We start from the raw sequence: 24,352 nt of genomic DNA on the forward strand, positions 1-24,352 counted from the left end.
TAAAAAAATATATATATATTATTATAGATAAAAGAGTTAAATAAACATGAGAAGTCATTGAAAAGAGTTGAAAGAAGGTTTGCAAGTTAAAATCTCACTAAATAAATAAATTAAATTCAATGTTTGAGTCCAGTTACCATGTAGCAGAAATATTTAGGCAGCCACCATTTTTGAGGGCATAACCTTGAGAAAGATGTTTACGAGTTATTAGTATGTGTTAAGGCTATAAAAACCATAGAAAACAGGGCTTCTAATCTGATTGAATAATCTTAGCCTCAAACCCTTTTGATTCAAATAAACGGCCAAAGGAAATGACCTCTCCTTAACAGTCAGATAAATCCAATTCGGAAAATTTGAAGTTCTTAATAATCTTGCAATGATACAACAACATACAAAATGAAACCAATTAAGTTACCATTGAACTAGCCTTCTAGAAACTCTACAATTCATCACTCAACCTTCTCTTTATCATTTAATCCATCATAACTTATTTTTAACACCTTGTGGACATCCACATGAAGACTTGTTCTTAAGTTTTTTAGTGCACTTTCCCATTCTCTCTTCGTCCTCTTGAATAGAAAGGAACCAAGAACTTTAAGAGCTAGTGGAACCCGTCAGCGTAAGCTACTATACTAGATGATAACTCGACATAATCCTCTATTATAGTGTTTCCTCTAAAGGCATATAGGGCAAAAAGTTGAAGAGCATTATCAAAACATAACCCTTTCATTTCATGAATGTGATCTACTTCACAACTTCTTAGCACATGTTTATCCCTTGTTGTTATAATGATTCGACTATTTGAATCCAAGTCGTCAAAAGCTCTCATTAAACGTTCTATTTGTTCTAACTTCGTTACATCATCAAACACAATAAGAACTTTTTTTCTGCTGATAAGACTTTTTCTTCTAAAGGTGAATCCATGATTGAGATGTTCATCCCCTAAAATTGCAGAGCTCAATTTTTGGCATAAGTCATTTAATCCCCCGCTTTTCTCTGATTCTTCTCTAATATTCAAAATGAAGTAAGAAGCTTCAAACTGTTTAGAGATTTTTTCAAATATAGCACTAGCAAGAGTAGTTTTTCCTATGCCACCAATGCCCCAAATTCCTAGCTTGCAAACACCCTTTGAACATAATAAATTTTCAATCTCTTCAATTGATGACTCTAGTCCAACTAGCTTTTGGGTAAGAATAAATGAGGAGTTGTAATCCAATTTCCTCCATATATCATTGGCAATATCTTTTACCAACGTTGCCTCATTCCTAAAAATAAAAAATAAAAAATTAAATAATATGATACTAAAATTAAATGATAGAATAAAAAAATATAACATAATTTTAGTTCTTTTCTGTTTCTTTTGACTGTTCATTGAATAAAAATTTTTAAAACGTAAGATTGGCATGATGAAGAACTGCATCATGACATGAACTAAACTTCATTTCTCAGTGGCACAAAATTTTGGATTCAAATATAATTTGATCATCACTTTCCATGTCCTAAAAACTTGTAAAACTTTTCAATGCTAAAATTCAATTCAATTCAATTCTCCAAAAAAAAATAAATAATCAGTAAGTATATATTCAATGATATATCATATTTAGATAGTAATTAGCTGTCATCCAAAAAAGTAAAGCTGACGGTTCATATTAACGGATTGTGTTTGTATTAAGTTTTTCTGTGTTTTGGGCAAGAAGACACACAACAAGAACCCAATTGATTATTATTTTGACCATCTGATTCTGTTCCCAGTAAATCTGGAAAAGATAATAAAAATAGAAAATACATGGAACTGCTGTATGTAAGATTATTACATAAAAATTGGTAATTTGTAGCTTCAAAGTACTTACCAAAAAAAAGAAAAGATTATTACGTAAAAACATTGATAAAAAAATTTACAGTTACCTGGAGTTCTTTGAATGAAAACCAGAAAGGTTGGCTGCATCCCTCAAAGCAGTCCTCCATCTCTGCAACATCTCTGAATCATCCATAAAACGCTTTTCAAGCTCAGCAAATGCTTTCCCCAAATCCCCAGTTTGATTCCTGACATCAGATGGATCTACTTGATAGAAGACTGGTATTACGATCTGATCATATGTGTTCTTACATTTAACAATCTCTTCAAGTTCTCTGAGACACCATCTTGAGGAAGCATACCCTTTAGAAAAAATGATAACCGAGATCTTTGAATGTTCAATTGCCTTCAAAAGAGATATAGAAATTTCTTCTCCTCTAACTAGGCTATCATCAATGAAAGTTCTAATCTTTTTTTGACAAAAGGCTTCATAAAGATGGCTGGTAATGTTTTGTCGGGTGTCCACACCATGGAAACTAAGGAAAACCTCATACTCTATTTTAGGAGTAATGGATGAAGAAGAAGAAGAAGAAGAGGAAGCCATTAAGTGCAAGTGAAGAGAGGCACTTCGCATAAACAAAGAAGGGTAAACTAAAACATCACCTAATTGAGCAGTTGAACTATATCCCACAATCTCTAAGTCTTTTTCACCTCTTTTTCTAGGAAGATGGCCTGCCTTTTTCTTCTTTGCCTTTTCAGTTTTCTCAGAAGATGCCCTGTCTTTCGTCTTTTTGACTTGGACTTTTTGCCCCGTGAACATTAGGATGCCTTGTGATTTCTACTTGTATTTTATTTTCAAGCAAGCTGTCTTAACATTTTCTATTTTATTATTTATCTGCCAAATGATTATTTTAAAATATTAATATGTAATTGTGTATTATTTTATTTTTAATTTAAAATTATTTAATTATATAATAATATATTATTATTTAAACATAATTTTGTACTTATTATTTATATATATAAAAATATATTAATATTAAATATTAAAATATTAAAATATTTTACTATTTTCACAGATAAAGTTTAGACTACTAGTTTAGACTAGCAGTTTAAAAGGACCATCAAAATCTCCATCGCAGTCAAGTCATGGCCACTGTGGGAACTTCCCCAATACCTAACAAGGGACACCCCACGATTTTGGCCGACAGCTACAGGATTTCTTGTGGGCTTCTCTTTGTATTTTTTTTTCTTCCGAATAAATTAGAAAATTAAATATGAAAATGACAACATTAAATTCCCTCCATTTCTAATTTTGCCGCTCTCACCAGTTGAAAGAATTTTGAATATTCAACACCGGAACACTACAAAGCACATCAGGAGAAAATGCAGGTGCCAACACTGGGAAGCAGACGAAATGGACAAAAGCAGAATCAGTAAATGACAGAAGCACCGGCCGAATCAATTGACAATCCGAACTCAATGAATTCTGACGCTCTACTCGGAGAGACAAAACTCAGCTTGCTTGATCATACAACAAACCAGCATCCAAAGATCCTCATAGAAGGACTACAGCTCAGGAATTTCAGACCAGACCCCATCAACAGAGGATAATTAAGCCCAAACCAGAGGACCATATCATCATGTAGCAATCCAGGAGCAAAAATTTGAAGATGCAAGAAAAGCATGCAGGAAGAATTCAAGCCAACCAGACCAGCAAAGACTGAAGGTCCATGAGGACCAGAAGCATGCCTCAACCGCAAGGAAACCAAGCAGCAGACCAGGAGAAATTTTTGAGGGCGCCAAACCAAGCCACAGCTGGGGAAAAGGGAGGCCAGGAGAACAACAGCAGGAGAAGCAGGGGAATGAACGGCAAAAACAGGGGAAGCACAGAAAACTGATGCGAAAGCTTCTGATCAGAATTTAGAAGCAAATACAAGCACCAGGAAACAGGAGATTCAAGCTCCAAAAGACAGTAGCGAAAAGGCAGGTTTCGAAAGCCACCAGGAAAGAGCAGAAAAGAAAATCCCAGCAGCAGAGTTGAGGCAATGGAGAGGGGAAAAGCTATCAATATTGGCCACTGCAGCCGGCACCAAACCAACAGAATAGGACTCGACTAAAGATCAGGAAGAGGGAACCTACAAAAGAACACACTGTTAGCAAAAAGGGCTGCCACCTCCAAAGAGGAGAAGCCTAAGCATTTGAAGGTGAAAGATGCAGTTGAGGAGGTTCCAATTCCTAGCAATGGCTTTATTGACATTAGTAGGCGAAAATTTTGAGAGGTCAGCCCCTTTGCCTCTTACCAGTCTTCTGAGCCTTTCCTTGGGCTGCAGAAGATTAGAGAAAATCCTGTTGTTTCTTTCCTTCCAAATGGCATAAATACTAGCCCCAGGCTTAACTTGCCCATCAAGAATTTTAACTGACTTCCTTCCAATCCGAAGAAATTTCATCAATAAAGGAGTTCTAGTTTTGCCCATTATAAATCAAGAAACTTTTCCTCAAAATGGTCTTCCAGATATAGTTGTTGTATTCACATCCGAAGAAAATGTGGTTTATATCCTCTTCATAATGATTACATAACACGCACTTAGCATTATTTGTGAGTCCAAGTTTGACAAGTTTGTCTCTAGTCATGAGTCTGTGCTTAATTGCCAACCAGAGGATAATAGCTTGTCTAGGAATTTGTTTTTTGTGATATACAAGGTCAGCCCAGTTAACCTCTCTTTTCTTACTCCTGAACTCATTCCAAACCGACTACGTAGAAAACTGACCATTGGACGACGGCAACCATGTGATAGAATCTAAGCCATCTCTAGGATTATTCATCAATGCCCCTTGATCTCTGAAAGTGCATTAGAGTCCACAGCTGACCATTTCCAAGAGTTGTCATTTACAATCTCCATAACTTTCACCTCCCTACTAATACCCGAGTCATCAATGCCCCTTGATTGGTCTTTCTCTATACTTCTGCAAGAGAGGGTCATACAGGTGCTAATTGTCTATCTAAAAGAAGGTATTCTTCGCATTTCCAATTTTATATTTGATTTTGTCTCTCAGCTCATTTTTTATTTTGATTAACTTCCACCACGACAAACTATCATTGGTTGGATTGGTCAATTTGGTCTCAAAAAAAAAAGTCCAATTTAAATAAAATTTCCTTATTAAAAAATTTAGTTATTTTGAATTGATTGAAGTAAAAATTTTAAAATTTTAAAATTTCAAAAACCACTTTGAACTTTTTTTAAGGTTAAAAGAAACCCAAAAATTTTTATTAACACCTCTAGTATTTTTAAAATTACAATTACTCTCAAAACTTTTGAAAAGGGAAAACAAAAAAAATAAGAGGAAAAGAAAAATAAAAAGAATAAGAGGGAAAGGAGAAAATTGGAAAAATATATAAAATGATTTTCATTTATTTCACTTAACAAAATCCACTAACAGAAGTAGATGGTGGATGAAAATTGGCTTTTCAAAATTCAAAGGGTCAAAACATTATTTCGACAAACCTTGGGGGGGGGGGGTGTGGGAGGAATAGTCTTTTGACCTTGTCCTTCATTCTTTATGGCCATAACAAAAGATAGGTGGCCTAAATTTTATGAACTCTCAATAATAATCTTCAAAGGTTAGATGAGATTAATTTTAAATTGAATAATTCATACAACAGTTGCCGTGTAAAAATTTACATGACAACATTGCAAAGGTACCTCGAAAACATAAACCCTAAATATATGTTTTAAAAGATCATAAAAATGAACATCATGCATCAAAAATTGATTCAATTACAAACTTAACTTCGTCTGGGTTAAAAGACTATATTTACAATTTCCCTATATGCTTGTGGCTGCTTCAAAAATGTCAGCAATTTAAAGTATGCAAATTATGTTTATAACAACAATGTCCAGAGGTACCTCTAATCAGGAAAGGAGTTTGAGCTTGTTGATTTTTTCCGGTATAAGATTAGGCAGTGTCATGAGGATGGGTGGCCCAAATTGAACTAAAAGCTCCAAGGCGTTGGAAGTACTGTCCTAGTGCAAGCAAGCCTCGAGCAACCTAGCGAGTTATTAGGATACAAGACATCTGCTGTAATGTTTCTTGTCCAAAATAATCAGCCTGTTCGGGCAAGAGCTTATAAATTTGGTAACATGTCAATACGTTCCAAGTAAAAACTAACATGTATCAAATCGTATGAACCCGGAATTTAAAGAACCATGTTATGCTAAGATCAGTATATTACTTTCTACCAATCATATCATTTTTGCTAACAGAAACCGATTAGTGGTCTGGTTGCCGATCATGAAATCTTATTCAGAGAAACTATCAGCAGTGGAGAATATATACATTTGACTATGTAGCCATACTTAAGTTTGCAGAAAAGCAAAGCACTGAAGGAAAAATCAACTACGGTTTTTTAGTACATCACGAAAATGATATTTCCTACAAATCATGACTGCAATAAATCACCAAAATAATGAATTCAACGCCAAGAAGATGGTCTAAAAGGAAAGGGATGAGAAAATAGGTGTGATTTGTCGGGCATCACAGGCATGCATTCGAGCAGCATAGTGCTTAAATAAATCTTAGAAGCAGAAGAAAACTTCAATTTCACAGATGAATGCAAATTCAACTCGCTAGAAAGTTTCTCAACTTAAATCAGATGTGCTGATAAAAAACTAATTAACTGCTCAGAAAAACCATTACAGAAAGATATTCAAAGTTAAGATCGGCAGTAATACCCCGATTCTTACCTAGTTCAAAAAGCTGACTAGAGCTTCCAACTTCTCCATTGCAGTAGGTATCTTTGGGATGCAACCTCCTTCTACCAGTTGACCTGCAGCAACAGTTTCAGCAGGAGTCGACTGCAATTTCTCCATACCTTGAGTCAGAGCATCTTCCGCTTGCTGACATGACTGTCTTAGCTTATTAACTTCTATATTTTGTGAATCGATCAAGGAGTCAAGATCAGGAACGAAAACCAATTATCAATGTCAGCTTATGAATCAATGTTATTCTACCTGTGGTGAAAGACCTTGAGGGTGACGTTACTGAATCAATCATGTATTCGTAGGTTATGATTACAGTCCATGTTATTCAAATTGCTTACAATCAATTTGAATAGCCAGGGTGGAATAGTTTTCTTTGTTGAACATGAAACTAAGATTGGAAGGATTCTAAGCCAAGTGAAAAAATGTAGAGTGACTTTGTTGTACGCTAAAGATGATGATTTGAGAAGAGATGCAAGAATGGACAGAAACAAGAGATTGAATACTATAAATTGCTCTGTTGATGACTGTTTGAGTTGTTGTATAAATTGCTGCTGGAAACATGACAAAATGGACAATTTTCTGCCATCATTCAAAATTTTAGATAGATGGTCCCCTCATTCAGAAATATACAAGCAATGGATGAGAGAAGAACAGTAAGTTGGATTGAATTAAACGTCCAAAAGTGAAGAACAGAAATATATTTTATGACCTCATGTTTTTCATGGTTCTTATGACCTCAACACATACACTACTACCAACTAGGCCTCTTTGACTTCTCACCTGTACACAGTAACCTTAGCAGAGGAAGCAGACCGAGAGCAAGAGAGGATTGGCTAATTTGTTTCTGTAATATGCATTGCCGGGAAGAAGAGTAGCCAATATACTTAAGGATTGAGCTAGGAAAAATTATTTATCTGCCCCTCATGCTTAAATGACAAAAACACCCTTACTAACTTTGCCAAATTACCGTTATACCCTTAATTCATGTTTAACCCACAAATACAAAATAACAATTTGTATTTGTAGTATCACTCTAAAAGAATAAATCCACTGAGTAATCAATTTAAATACAAAACAGAAATTGGTCGACAAATCAAAGATTAAAAACTCTAGAGTTGAAACATTCACATAGTAAAAAAAAACTATAACACAATGAAATAATAAACAAAATTTTAACATTAACGATATTCACCCGTGAACATAAACCAATGTAAACTCTGGATTTGCTCTTTGACCATCTCAATGTAAACTTCTCTCATTTCATTTCATCACAATTCCCTTATCATTTATGACACTTTTCGCCTCTCTTCTTTCCTTTTTTCTATTGAGAATGTAGTAAAACAAGTAAGAAGGTTGGTGCTTCGGCTTAACGGTGTTAGAGGAGGTACAAGCCTTTCAGCGGCAAACTAACGGTTAGTTAACGACTCATTTAGTAAAATCCAACGGCTTAGAATCAATGTTTATGTGCTTTCTGTATAAAAGATAAATGGTGGTTATTGCATTTCACCAGGATTGCTACATCAGGCACAAAGGAGTACAAATTCAAATGTAATTCAAGCAATGTAAGTTTTTGCCATTCTATTAATAAAATAAGAGGTTATACAGTATTTCAGTTCATTCCTTTTCTCTCTATAAACTTAGGTTCCTTTTTTGCTCTACAATTTTCTTCAATTGACCAACACTGTTTTCATTTGTTCACCAAATTTTAGTGTCATTATACTTTGTAATAAACAGAGTACTCTGTTTTTGCAACCATTTGTTTCATCTTTAACACCTTTCTTATGGCACTTTCAGCTAGACGCTTTCTGGTTGAACGGAGCAAGCACTTATGAATGAGTTCACAATTTGAATTGTTTTCCTGATATGAATGTTGTTGCAGATTGTTTGAATGACGCGGATGTTGAAGAAATCGTGAAAGAAGGGCAAAACAGGTGGTTGAATGCAGTTGAAATATGCAAAATATTTGAAAACCATGAAAAGCTTCAAATACTTGCTTCTCAACCACAATCAAGGTTTCCAAAAGTATTGTTTCATCTGGGATTTTATTTTTCTAACCTTTTTATGGATGGAATTTGGGTAAGTTACATTAATTACAGGTGGCTCCTTTTTCGTCATTAAGCTGCAGAGGCTTTGAGAGTTTAGGAAGGATGACCACACGTGGAGTAAAAAGGAAAAAAAAATAGATGCAAAGTCGATCCGGGAATTTATTAAAATTTCAAGGTTCTTGCAATAATTTGAATTAACAACGAGTGAAATTTTACAGGTTAACATAGATGAGATGTTGAATTGTTTGTATGTTTATTTAGAAGATAAAACATGTGGATATAAGAAGTTACCGGAATCATAGTGGCATTTCTGGTATAGTATGTCCATGACACATTACTTATCGAAAATGACATACTGAATTTGCAAATGATAAAGACTTAATCATCCAAGCATATTTTTATGAATGACTTGGGAAAAGTAGCATATCTGAATCCTTGTATTAAGATTTATTATGATAGATTGCATAAGTTGCTTGGCCAAAGTAATGCACACGTGGACATGGTGCTAAAGATATTCAACATTCAATAATCCAAGAAATTTTTTTTTTCTATTTCTAGCATATTTTAACTCATTTACCTTGAATGCTGCACATTAGGTATTCAGTATATAGCATGAATTAGACACCTAATTATGTCAATAAATACCAAAGAGTTTTCAGTATATAGCATGAATCCAGAGGCGTGTAGTATAATACCTTCAACACCAAATCACCACAAATTCAAACATAAATTCACTTTGAAACAAGAGATTAAGGACAAATCTATATAAAGAGACAAATAAAAATTCAAACCTGTTGAGAAGTAGATCATTGTAAAGTTGCATATGAGTGATAGGGTATGAATTGGATGTGAATCTCTAAAGATGACGACGACAATTCGAAAAGCTACTTCTCAAGATATTAGGAGGGAATTGGTAGAGCGACAATACCATGGCGAGTGGGTGACACCGTGCATGAGATTGGCGGTTGGAGTGCAAGAGTTGGTTGGAGGAGATGTAAGAAGAGAAAAATGGCTCCAGCGATGTGAGTGTAAGTAGGTGCCCAAGCCATTTGTTAGGAGGGCTAAGGCGATTCAAGCAAGAGTAAAACGGTGCAGGTCAAGATGTAGAGAAAATGATTTTGGGAGTAAGCTGTGAGACTCTTGAGGATTTTCTCTCATCATTCCTTTAATAGAGTGACAAATGTCAAGTCTTAGTTTGAAAGGAATGGTGAAATGTTCAAACAATAGATTATGGGGTTAAAAATTTAGGCCAAAACCCCTAATCCCACCAAAGGTTTAGTTAATTTGCAATTTTTACCCACTAATTTTGAAAAATCTAAATCCACATGGTAAATTATTTATTATTCCTTTTTAATATAATAACAAAAATATCTCATAAATTGCTATAATTTAAATTAAGAATTCATGCTATGTAATTATGAAATTAAATATACAAAAACACCCTTTATATAAAATTGTAATTTAAACATAATTAAAAATAATTTACCAATATAATTTTTTGATTTACCAAATATAAGATGGAAGATTGAATGTAAAATGAAAGAATCACAGTTGAGCCAGAATGTTGGAAGTCAATCATCACAAGGATAGTTATGGAAGGGAATGCAACAGACTTCAGACAAGTATAAGAACAGACAAAAGCTATGCAAAATATTCTTTCAAAAAGCTCAGAAACATGAAAAATAATTTTCAGAGTTGCATGTTATTAACTGTTAAAAATTCCGTTTTTTGGAAACTGTCAAACTCTGGCTTTTAGACAATTGAAATTTATGCATGTTATTAACTGTTAAAAATGCGAGAATGAAAGAAGATGGTACTGAAAAAGAATTTGAGAACTTGAGTGATGAAAAACTGAAAATTTTAATTTCTGCATTATTTAAGAAGCATGATCTACTAAAGACATGAAACACAGAAAACTATTGACAGTAACAACATGCAAAGCTACTAAAGCCATCTCCGCAACTAACAACTTAAGGAAAATCAATTCTTCTGTAATTGACGATATTCGTACCAGAAAACATTTGCAGGACCTTGAACAAGAGCAGATGAGTATCGCAGGGCTAATTCATTGTCAATTTGAACTTCAAATAGTGCAGCAAAGATACAAAAATACAGCTCAACAAATAGGAGCATCAAGGCAAGGGAACAAGATGCAATCATCCGTGAAAATCTTAATTGACCAAATTGGTAATTAGCATTTTTAACAAGACAGTATACCACCCACTCTTTTGTTTATGCAAAGAATCCATAGAACTAATAAACAATAACAAAACCTCATAAGGACAACAAAGAAGCCCCAGCAATAAACTTTAACACTATAACAATCATTTAATGTATTGTTAAGTATACAAAAAAACAAGATAGAACCCAACAGAGTTATAATCATAAGAATATTAAATAAATGTAGAACAAGTCCAGACATTACAATGAACGACTGCACACTAGAAGCGCAGATCCAAAAAAGTAAAGGAAAGAAAAGAAAGTGAACAGAAAAGATAATCTTTCAACCAATTTGTCTGTCAATTGAAAGACTGCTAAATCATATATCAATAAAAAGAATATTCGTTACAACCATTCACTAAGGAGCAATGGAGATTGCACCAAAAAAAAAGCATTGAAAAGGTAATAACTTAGCATATCAACGGGAGAGTTCGTCTCAATAAGGGAAAAAAAAATTCATACTATAGTCTGATGAAGACAAACGGTTCGATGAACTAACGATTTGAAGACAAGTTATGGAGAGTTCGCCGAGATTTTGAGTGCCAGAGAGGAGACAAGTTTGAATGACATAGAGCCCACAACTTTTTGACGCCAGACTGTAGAGGAGATGATACATACATACATACATACATATATATTGTAACCTCTCCTAACCATTGGGTGTGTTACAGAAAAACGGCATGAGTTCCCCTATTTTAGAGGGTCCGGGGAATATTTTTCTCTTTTTCATTATGCCCTGTAACACTCCCAATTTGTAATTCACACAAACCAGTCCTACCAATCGACTGGATTTTCATCACATAATCATAATAAATAAAATAAGTACATAATAATAACTATAATAAAAAAAATTATCACCCACAGAAACTTTATAACTAATTTTCCAAACTAGTCATATATATATATATATTACATATACATTATAACATTTAAGTCAACAAAATTATGGTGCCTTCCTCCCTTAGCCTCATGTCTCATTAGTGCTCCCCGGGAACCTTTGCTGCATTTCTTTACCTGTAAAATATTAAATTAAACGGAGTGAGCGACTATGGCTCAGTAAGAAAATCATACTAAACACTTAAAGTATTTCATACTAGTATTAATCTTTTATAATTTTTTCCATACTCAGCGTGTCTGAACTATTTACAACAAAATAATTGACACAGAACACGCATTTAACACATATCATAATTCTTTTCTTTCACACATTTATTCATTTCCTTATTATACAGATATGAATCACTCATTATGATTTATGCATGTATGAGTGTCATGACATTTCTATTTTCTGTTCGTACATCTTTCTTAACTCTTTATCAGCCACACAGGCTTGTATGCATAATTCTATTGCAAATGACTTTCATAAAATATTTACTAATTTGTTTCTCTCTCTTTCTCATTGATCGATCTAGACTACATATGATAGTACTTGCAGTCACCATACCAAGTATAATTCTCTCTTACACGCTTTTTTTTTTTCTTTGCTGTCCACACAGTACAGCTAATATTTTTCTTTGCTGTCCACACAGTACAGCTGATATTTTTCTTTTGCTGTCCACACAGTACAGCTGGTTGTCCACACAGTACAACCGATTATTTTATTTGCTGTCCACACAGTACAGCTGGTTGTCCACACAGTACAACCGATTATTTTATTTGCTGTCCACACAGTACAGTTGGCGTGTAAGGATTTTAAGTATGTTTTCTGCTTTCCTGTATCATATGAGTCATTATGAAAGCATGCATGACTTAGAAAATATTTTTCCTCTTTCTTTATTTTTTTCTAAATCATGCATATGTTATGATTCCTCATGTATGCATATATATCCATATTATGAAATATGCGCATTTGTTATTTTCCCTTATTCTTTTCATTCCTTCTCAAACATCATGTTATTTTCTCATGCATTTATATATAAATATATATCATGTCTCAAATTAATTTCAATTATACAATATAGGCTTAATATAAGGGTTATTTCACATAACATGCACATAATTAAACAACATTAACCTATATCGCATAAAATGACATTTTTGCCCTTATGGCCAAAATTATCTTTTTACCCTTATGGCCAAAAATTACATCCTGAATCATAATGAATTTCTTTATCCTTTTAAGCATAAATCACCTTAATTCTAATACCTTACATACTGATATAAGTAAAGGTTATTTAAATAACCTAACTCAAATTTACTTCAAGTATGTAAAGTATGAAATTCTTACCTTTTCTTTGCTGATTTGGTGATTTAAGCTTATTCACCTTCTTTTCTTCTTTCTGGCAACCTTAATCAACCAAAAATATGATCATCCATCAAACTCCCAAATTTTACATATCTTAAAAATTAAATTTTTTACCTTAGAACTGACCAGAATTGACAGATCTACACTTTTTATAACTGGGGCCTCTGAAAATTAGGTGGTTTAGCTAGGTTTTTGGACGAATTTTGGTTAAGGAAAGTTTTTAGCTCAACAATGGAGGTTCTCGGCAAAAATGGAAGAGAAAATGAATAGAAATAAATTTATAAGCCTATTGGACCATTTTGCCCTTAATCTTTTCCATAAATTACTATTTTATCCTTAGCCAATTACCAAAAACCCTTAGCACCACCATATAATTTCAAGTGTGCCCTTCAATTTTAATTCCCACTTTGTCCCTTGAATCTTTGTAAAATGACCATTTTACCCCCTTTGAAAAATATTGCTCATTAGTAGTTTTCTCTAATTCTTTTACAATTTCTTTACACAACAAGTTGTAAAATCCATTCTAGGGGTAATTTTGGGAGTGGAGTTTACTGACACACCTGAATTCGGATGTTACATATATATATATATATTAGGGTTTTTGACTTGGGAATATATTTGAATTTTTCAAAATTAACAGATGGAAACTAATAATTGAATAAACCTTTTTGGCAAAAAATTGATTTAAAGTAGTATTATATACATAATTTTATACACAAATAATGATATGCTATTATATGATTAGACAGTTCAAAATTAAAGATAAAAAACACTTAATCATATAGTAACGCATCATTATCTGTGCATAAAAGTTATATATATATAGTATTATTAATTTATTAACGACATATAAAAATTTATTAACTACTCATTTTCATATTAATAAAACTATTTGTACTTATTTTAATTATATAAATAGATACATTTATTGTTATCATATAATTGAGTAATTTTAAATTAATAGTAAAATAATATCTAATTATGTGATTACATATATAAATTTATACCTATTTGAATATTTAAATGAGTGTTTATAATATTGTATAAATAACATTTTACTACCCAAAGTTTGTTGTACGACACTTTTCTACTCCTAGTTAGCATAAAAAACACTTTTCCTAAAATAACAGTATTTTATCTTGTTCAAACATTTTAAATATGACAATTTAACTCTTAGAAAAAGTTTTAAAACTCACAAATTAATCTATGAATTGTATTCTGTTCAATTTTTTGGGATTGTAACATTATATTTGAAGCTATTTGGGTGTATCGTATTTAAAAATTTCCAAAAGACTCAAAACTTTTTATGAATTTTAAATAACCCTCTAAAAATTTAAAAAACCCTTTATATTTTCAAAAATTACAATTTATTCTATAATATACAAATATACTACAAAGACAATTTTATTATAAAAAAAAGAAATAAGGAATGAGAGTGAAAATACGGAGAAATATTATGTTTTCTTATATAATTTAAATATTTAAAGTGTTATTTTTAATTTTTTGTTAATATAGTGTTATATGATATTTTGAAAAATAAAATAATAGAGATAAAAGAACAATTTCACTTTTTAATTATGTTATTTCAATAAAGAAGTTTAATTTTGGACAAGAAAATATTATTTATATATGATTTTGGATGAAGAAATGTTATTTATGTCAGTTAGGGGTGAAGAAGTGTTTTACCGCCAAACATGGGAGGGAAAATGTCATTCACTCACAAATAAAGGTTGCACACAAATCTTACATTTGATAACTACATCTTGAGGATAAAAGCATATTCTTTGATCATTTGGTTGCTGAACAAAAACAGGATGGCTAGGAACTTGATAATCATAAGAGTTTGGACCAGCCAGAGGATATCTCTCAGGCATTCCTCCATATGCTGCCCTGTCAAAGAAAATGTTGCGTTTTGCTCGCAAGTGCACAACACATCAGAAAACAGGCAGAACAAGCCTACGAGGAGCTGCCTTGGCACTGTGAGAAAGAAATCCACGGTATCCTCAGTTTGCTCTTTGTTTCTTGAAGTTTTGACTTCTACCAAAATCTCCACCCCTTTTCTTATCAGATTTCGACCTCTCCAATTGTTCAATCCTTCTCTGAAGTGGATCAAGAGGATAGTCAGGTTCAAGCCTGTACTCTTGGACACAACTAACTACAGCTTTCAAAGCGGCAGGTTCCTGTGCATTTACATCAATCTGTATTGAAAAGAAAATTCTCATTGAGCATTTAGTTACAAAGGAATTTCCAAGCATCACTCATTATGCTTTAGTATGAAAATTAACCTGTCACTAGTATCTCTACCCGAACTCACACCCTTTCCCCTGTGAGTTTCTTCTTCAATTCTTCAAGTACGTCTTCAAGAGGGGAACAGGGGGAAAGCTTTCAGTAAGCTGGAAGGCATGAATGAAATGTACGGCATCAATTTGTTTCCTGCTGTTAACCGAGGACTCTAACAACCCCTGTACAGAGAGTGAGGCTAGATGATTAGCAAATTTCACATCAAATTATTTCTCCAAGTTATGCCAAGCAGCAATGGATATAACACCTAATTAATTGCTAGTTAATAGCAAGCTTACAGCAGTATCGAACAGCAACCAATACCCTTTCATAGCCTAGAGAACCAAATAGCAGCAAAACATATCTGTAACCATACAACACCTAATTAAGTAGTAGTTAGTAACATAATCCAATTCCAGGCAAGAAAATCCAGAGAATATTAAAATGACAGTCAAGGGAATTTGTGTCCACACGCTTAGTTGCCAGTCTGAGATAAAGCCAACCTGACAACACACTGAATAACATTTAAAAAAAGAGGCAGTTCAACATTCTGTAATATAGAACTATAAAGCATAGACCACGAATGTAAATTGCAGAAAGTTAGCCAAATAGTTCAGAAGGCAACATAAAGTAAAGTTTACCTTGAAACTATTAAACTACTATGCAGTAAGCCGCATCATCTGTAAAGAATACCATAGGAAAAAGTTCCAAGATTAGGCATATCGTGAAGATTAGGTAAACAAGAAGCCCTAGAAATGGAGTAAATTTCATCTGGAAGCTTTATTAAATTTTCACAACCATCAGTCATCCCTTTACCACTAGGTAGCACGGAAACGGAAACGTGGAAACGCCGAAACGTGGAAACGGAAACGTGGAAACGTATTTCCTTAAAAAAAAAAGAAACGGAAACGTGGGGAAACGTGTAAATATAAAAAATATAGGGTTTTTTATAAATATAAAATTTTTATAAAAAATACAGTAAAACGCACACTTCCTCTGAGTCGTTCGTCCTGATGTCACAGCCAAACAGTTCCAGTCCCAGCAGTTTCCGTTCCTGGAAAACTCTGTGACATCAGGACCCAGTTCTAGAAAACTCTGTGACATTAGGACGAACCGACCCAGAGGAACGCACACTTTTTTCACAGAGTTTTCTTTCTTCCAGCCACTGTTCAGAGAGGAAGAAGACGCCCAGGAGATTGACAGCAAAGAAGAGAAGACGCCCAGAAGACTATTTCGCATAAGAAACTATTTTTGTTATTTATTTTCAGAATCACATGAAATTTTACCCAATTCCATATTTGCTTCTTGTGCCTGAAAAGTTTTTGCTTGTGTTTCCTTTTTCAATCAATCAGAAAAGGAAGATTGAGCAGTGGCTTTCGATGAAAGGGGAGTTACTAATAATTCCTGGGGGAAGGTAAGTGTATCAAGAAGTAAGAAGCCTGCCTCAGAATCTTCCTTCCGGTGGGCACTTGGCCCCTAAAAATAATAAAAGGTTTAAATCAACAGACAAGTGTTTCAAAACAAGAAGACAAAAATTCTTCTCTTTTCTGCAATGGAAAAAAACGGAGCATAGGAAACTGTTTCTGGTAAAGAAACGTGTTTCCTTTTTATTTAAAATTACCGAAACGGCCCCGAAACGTTTCGTACCAGTTTCGGGCCGTTTCGGAAACCGAAACGTTTCGGATTCGTGGAAACGCACACTGCTATGCGTTTCCGTGCTTCTTAGCTTTACCATATGAGAAAGGGACATGGGGACATAATGGGGATCTTATGGACATGTTCTGACCTAATATTATAAGCTCAGGGATTTTGTATTACCTTTTCTGTAACAACATTTCAACCTTCAAGTTTCAATCGCTTATGAGATCTTTCATCATTTTTGTCCGCTTTTGCATCTCTTCGCAAATCATCATTTTTGGCATATAACAACGTCACTCCACATTTTTTCACCTGGCTTCGAACCTCACCATTCGTAGTTGCATGTTCAACGAAGAACTCAACACCACCTTGGCTATTCAAATTGAGTGTAGGAAATTGCTCGAACATCTGAAGGTACTGATAACCTATGACTACATGATCTGATTCAATAACGTCCTCTTCTTTAAGAAACTTAAGCCAAAAATGGAATGAGTGAATCAAATAACTAGAAAAAATCATCTCTCCATTAACAATCAAGTTAAATCCAACATTTTGGTGATAGTCTTGTAATGATACAACAACACATAAAACGAAACCAGTTAAGTTATCATTGACCCAACCTTCTGGAAACTTTATAAAAGATTCATTACTTTTTAAGTCAAACCACTTTGGAATTTTGTCTCCAAGGTAAACAATGTTCCCCACTTGCTCAGCCCAAATGATATCCTGCATGTACATTAGTGGTCTATTTAATACTATATATTTTAATATTATGTCGTAAGAAACTCTATATTCATAAATCAACAATCCAAGTAAGATTTTCATATAGAAAATATTTTAATTAAAGAATTATCAACTTTGTCTTAGATTAAGACTGCATAGTATTTCATTTTACCAAATAAAACTAATTAAATATATTAACTATTTAGTTAACAATAGTAAATTTATACGTATAAAAATATTATACAATAAGAAAGGTACATTTTAAATGTAATTTTGTATAATATAATTTAAAGTTAAGAGATGATGAGAATAGTAAATTTAATAGTATGGTGAGAATAAAAATGTGAGAACTACAAATTAGTGGATTTACTTATAATTGTGAAGAATATTGTGGTGTTAGAATAGTTTTCTTAAATTGATGGGCATGTTTTATGTTTCTAAAAAAAATGGTGGTTTTTGGTTAATAATGTAAAATAGTGAGTTTCAACCAAAAAATATCGTTCCATAATAAAAGATAGAGAGTTATGAAAAAAGTAGAAGTTTCACTTAGGTTTTCAATTTCCTTTCCTATTCTTGATTTTTTGTTTTCTCTTTTACCAAAACCTACATTCTTCTTTCATCAAATTTGTTCAATGTTTGTTATGGATAGTTTAATTCAATATAATCTTTAATTCAAAATTACTCTATCACAATATAACAAATTTGTGAGTTGTTGACTTAAACTTATTGGGTTTTTAGTAATTTAACAGAGTTTTGGGGAGATTTTAGACATTATGCATGAGAAGGGCAGTAGAGTCATTTTCTGGAAATCTGTTTTAATTAAAACAGATTATAAAACCATTTTTTTTGGCTTTAGACGAATCTGGAAGCTCTCCTCTTCTCTTTTCCTTTGTTCTATCTGTTAGGGTTATAGGAAATGCATCAATCCACTATATTTTCATAGATCTAGTTGTCTAAACACTTGAGTCAGTGTATAAGGTCGTTGTGGTGCTCGAGTTTAGAAAGGATTCGAGTTGGCAAGGCTGGATTCGTTTCCGTTTGTGTTTGTAATGCTAGATTGGCTTCTAAATCTGTAAGTTGTACTATTTTTCTTACTAATTAGTGAATTTACTAGAGGATTCATCTGCCTTAGATGTAGGGTTCCAATCTTTTGAACCCGAACCAAGTTAATATTGGTGTGTTGATTTGTGTATGGTTTATTATATGATTCTTGTGCAATTCTTGACTGAAAATTGATCCGAAACTCTGATTAATATTCAAACTCGGTAAAATAAAACATTAACAAAATTATTTATATGTCAAATAGTAAACTCATTATTGAGTATATATAGTTTTGTCATTACCCTTACAAATACTTCCTTAAAATTTTTATATGCATGAGAAGCCAATTAATCTTTTTTAGAGATTATATTGAATTAAACTGTCCACTAGTTTCATAACTCAGTATCATTAGGTGTGTATTGACAAAAAAATTCCATCAAGATGATGAAAATAAAGAGAGTTATGTTTAGGGGAGATGTTGAGAATAAAAGTGAGTCAACTATTGAAATTATGTTTAAGGGGAGATGTTGAAGAGAAAGAGAGTTATGTTCAACGAGAGATGTTGATAATAAAAGTATGAGAAATGCAAAGTGATGAATTAGTTTGTAATCGTATTTAAGTGTTTGAATTGCAAAACGGTGAATTTGTTTGTAATGGTATTTAAGTGTTAGAATTACAAAGTGCTGTATTTAATTGTGATTAAATCAAATCGGTGAGTTTTATTCAAAAGTCATTGTTTCATTATAGCACAAACAAGAAGAAGAAAACCTAGCCACAGTATTCAAGCATCAATCTATCTTCATTCCAAATAATCTCTAGTTTCTTTTCTAGGTTTCAATTAAAAAAATCAAAAAGAGATGGATTGCCAAAACATGTCAATCAAATCTTCTATATAAATCCTAGTTGTTGTATGCTTAGATGTTGATGATCAATTAAAAAAACAAAAAATCTCTCTTTTTATCTTTTCTCTCTTAGCCTACTTGATTTTGCATAGTAAATATTATAAATTCCCTTTAAATAATTTAGTATATTATTATGAAATTTGAATATAATTATTATATATTATATATAAATATAATAGTTTTAGCCAAATCATTTTCAATTTAATACAACTTTAAAAACTTAGTGCAATCCAATACAATGTACCAAATGCACCCAAAAAATCTCAAATAGGCAAGACACTACAAGGATAAGGCTATTTTTTAAGTTTATATAAATTAAAATTTTAATCCACACATCTTTTATTTTTACAATGAAATATGTATACTGATATTTAATTTTTAACTCTTTTGAATGGGACATTAAAAGTTATAAAGTTTGAAGATTCAAAATTTATAGAAAATGAATTGACATCATAAGAAAATAGAAAAAGTGAGCAAGATAGACTTACTTCACGGTGATGCCACACATCTGCATTTCTCTCAATATTCAGGAGAGCATTTGTCATATCTAATTTTAGTTTGAAACAATTGTGGAACCAGACATCCGCATTACAAGTCGGAATACCTAGGAATGAAGCTGGTAAACTTGATATTGATTCAAGATATACGCAATTCATTGCCATCATTGTCTCTAACCTGCTTGGAAGCTCTGGTAAGTATTTAAGCCTCTGGCAATTGCTTAAATAAAGAAATTTGAGGTTAGAGAGGTCTTTGATGCTCTCTGGTAGCGTCTCCAAATTGTTTTGGCCAAGAATTAAATAATTAAGTGAGAGTAATTGGCCAATATTGCTGGGTAACACTTCGATGCAACAATCAACCAGGTTTAGCTTTATCAATCTTTGGAAGACAGATAAATCAAAGAGTGGGAAATCTGATTGCTCCCGCATCTTACATCTTGTCAAAGACAATGCCCACAGGTTGATCAAACTTGTCATAAATGTTGGTATTTCTGCAAAAGAAATTTCATCCAGTTCCAGTTCCCTCAGAGTTCGTAAATTTCTCATGTCATTAGGCAATCCGTCAAGTTTGGAACAACCCGAGAGATAAAGAGATTTAAGAGATTTCAACTCACGAATACTATCTGGTAATCTCTCAAGCCTTGAACATTTTCTAAGACTCAATGTTAATAGTCTAAATAAATGCCCTATTGATGGGAATTCTTTAATAGCAGTTCCATCTAGATATAATTCTTCAACTGTATTAGGGAGATATGGAACTTCTTTGAGATTTGAGCAATTGGAGAGATTAACTACTCGAAGAGATTGGCAATTAGAACTAATTGGAAGATTATCAAAGCTTTTGCATCCTTGTAGATTCAGGATAACAAGTTTATGGAGATTACGGATAGATGAGAAACTCTCAAGCAAATTTGTATAATCTTCAAGCTTCAAGCTCTCAAGATTTGGCATAAGTGATAAATCTGGTATACTACATAGACGTTTAGAGTGACTGACGTCAATATGTTTCAAATTAACAAGTTTCTGTCACAAAAAAAAAAAAAGAATTGAAACAACATAAATAGCATACATATATTTACAATTTAAAGCAAAATATATATAGAAGTTAACATATACCTGATTGCCAGTCCAAAGTTGTTTAAGTTCACTATTACGCAAGGAAAGTGCAACAAGGTTCTTTGGATTAAAATTTGGTGGCAATGATTTGTCAGAATATCCATGCCAGCAAAAGTACCTTAGCTCAGAGAAATCAGACTCAAGTTTCTCAAAACCATGCATCTTCTTTCCATGTTTGAACTCACAAATTTTCAAGAATCTTAGGTTTTGCATGTTGTTGAAAGCTCTAGGATTTAAATGCAACTCTTCTACTTCACACATATCCAAGCATATACTTCGAATTGCTCTAGTTCCCTGGAAATCACAAACATATTGTTGAAAAGTCAATTTGAAATTGCTTAATTACATCAATTCTTAAGTAATTTACTCTCAAATATATTTCTTTCTCAAATTTCTTTTCAGAATTTGTAAATAAAATAATAATAGTTGTGTCATTACTACCCCATACCAAATAATTTAGTTCCCAATGATAACTGGAAATGAATATTTAGCTAACTAATATTTTATTATATGTATGTATAAAATAGAAATAAAAAACAAGTGTTCTAGCTCTTACCATATTATATTTCAATACTAAAAAGATTGCATTAGGATCCCACAACCGACTCTGTTTACCAGGATCATCAATTGATTCTTGTCGAACAATTTCCCTACCCATTTCTTCAAGTAAATCATGCATTGTTATGGTGTCAAATGATGTAGTTATGAGACACCTTTCAATGAGAAGATGTATAGAAATATGAGAGTCAAAGTCACGAGCATTCAAGATTGCTTCTATGAGATCTCTTTTATATTCTTTAAAGAAACATGCAATATCTAAAAATACAACCTTCTCTTTATCATTTAATCCGTCATAACTTATTTTTAACACCTTGTGGACATCCACATGAAGACTTGTTCTTAAGTTTTTTAGTGCACTTTCCCATTCTCTCTTCGTCCTCTTGAATAGAAAGGAACCTAAAACTTTAAGAGCTAGTGGAACACCTTTAGTATAAGCTACTACTATAGATGATAACTCGCTATAATCTTCTGTTGGAGGGTTTCCTTTAAAGGCATGTAGGGCAAAAAGTTGAAGAGCATTATGAGAAGATAACCCCTTCATCTCATGAATGTGATCCACTTTACAATTTGTTAGCACATGTTTATCCCTTGTCGTTATGATGATTCGACTTTCTGAATCCAAGTTGTCAAAAACTCCCATTAAACATTCTATTTGTTCTAACTTCGTTATGTCATCAAACACAATGAGAACTTTTTTCCTGCCAATGAGACTTTTTCTTCTAAAGGTGAATCCATGATTGAGATGTTCATCCCCTAAAATTCCAAAACTCAATTTTTGGCATAAGTCATTTAATCCCCCGTTTTTCTCTGATTCTTCTCTAATATTCAGAATGAAGTATGACACTTCAAACTGTTTAGAGATTTTTTCAAATATAGCACTAGCAAGAGTAGTTTTTCCTATGCCTCCGATGCCCCAAATTCCTAGCTTGCAAACACCCTTTGAACATAATAAATTTTCAATCTCTTCAATTGATGACTCTAGTCCAATTAGGTCCTTGGAAGGAACAATTGAGGAGTTGTAATCCAATTTCTTCCATACATCATTGACAATATCTTTTACCAGCGTTGCCTCATTCCTAAAAATAAAAAATAGACAATTAAATAATATTATACTAAAATTAAATGACTAAAAATGAAATAAATAAATATAACATAATTTTAATTATTTTCTGTTTATTTTGACTGTTCATTAAATAAAAATTTTTAAAATGTAAGATTGGCATAATGAAGAACTGCATCATGACATGAATTCAACTTCATTTCTCAGTGGCACAAAATTTTAGATTCAAATATAATTCGATCATCACTTTCCATGTCCTAAAAACTTGTAAAACTTATCAAAGCTAAAATTCAATTCTCAGAAAAAATGAAATAATCATTAAGTATGTATTTAATGATATATCATATTTAGATAGTAATTAGCTGTCATTCAAAAAAGTAAAACTGATAATTCGTATTAATGGAAAGTGTTTGTGTTAAGTCTTTCTGTGTTTTGGGCTAGAAGACACACAACAAGAACCCAACCCAAATTAGCATAGTATAAAATATAAGGTCAAACTTCCAATTGATTATTATTTTGACCATCTGAATCTGTCTCCAGTAAATCTGGAAAAGATAATAAAAACAGAAAATATAAGGAACTGCTGTATGTAAGATAATTACATAAAAATTGGTAATTTGTAGCTTCAAAGTACTTACCAAAAAAAAAAAGATTATTACATCAAAACATTGACAAAAAAATTTACAGTTACCTAGAGTTCTTTGAATCATAACCAGATAGGTTGGCTGCATCCCTCAAAGCAGTCCTCCATGTCTGCAACATCTCTGAATCATCCATAAAATGCTTTTCAAGCTCACCAAATGCTTTCCCAAAATCCCCAGTTTGATTCCTGACATCAGATGGATCTACTTTATAGAAGACTGGTATTACGATCTGATCATATGTGTTCTTGCATTTAACTATCTCTTCAAGTTCTCTGAGACACCATCTTGAGGAAGCATACCCTTTAGAAAAAATGATAACCGAGATCTTTGATTGTTCAATTGCCTTCAAAAGAGATATAGAAATTTCTTCTCCTCTAACAAGGCTATCATCAATGAAAGTTTTAATCTTTTTTTGACAAAAGGCTTCATAAAGATGGCTGGTAATGTTTTGTCGGGTGTCCACACCATGGAAACTAAGGAAAACCTCATACTCTATTTTAGGAGTAATGGATGAAGAAGAAGAAGAAGAAGAGGAAGCCATTAAGTGCAAGTGAAGAGAGGCAGTTCGCATAAACAAAGAAGGGTAAACTAAAACATCACCCAATTGAGCAGTTGAACTAAAACATCGCCTTATGGGGCCGTTTGGTTTCAGTTTTTGAATATTACCTTGTAATCTATCTTTTATTCCCTTGTTTGGTTTGCCAGTAATAAAATATTACAGTAATCTTCTATTACCAATACTGACGTGACAGGTAATATAAGTAGTAAACTGATTATCATCTTCACCTTAGGTATTTAAAGATTATTAAAGTAATCTTGATT

The 24,352-nt window shown here is 32.7% G+C and overlaps 1 protein-coding gene across 1 annotated transcript in view; it reads right to left on the minus strand.

The window, feature by feature from the left end:
* Positions 1 to 24,086, minus strand: part of LOC123198573 (disease resistance protein RPV1-like) — a 40,076-nt gene extending 15,990 nt beyond the window's left edge. The window contains exons 1-2 of the mRNA XM_044613283.1: positions 23,578 to 24,086; positions 459 to 1,265 (exon numbers count right to left, since the gene is read on the minus strand). Coding sequence (XP_044469218.1) covers positions 602 to 1,265; positions 23,578 to 24,071 — 1,158 coding nt within the window. The 5' untranslated portion in view covers positions 24,072 to 24,086 and the 3' untranslated portion in view covers positions 459 to 601. The remainder of the gene's footprint in view (positions 1 to 458; positions 1,266 to 23,577) is intronic.
* Positions 24,087 to 24,352: the final 266 nt, after the last annotated feature.

Source organism: Mangifera indica, chromosome 16 (assembly GCF_011075055.1).
Source record: "Mangifera indica cultivar Alphonso chromosome 16, CATAS_Mindica_2.1, whole genome shotgun sequence".
In the NCBI taxonomy this organism is placed as follows: Eukaryota; Viridiplantae; Streptophyta; class Magnoliopsida; order Sapindales; family Anacardiaceae; genus Mangifera; species Mangifera indica.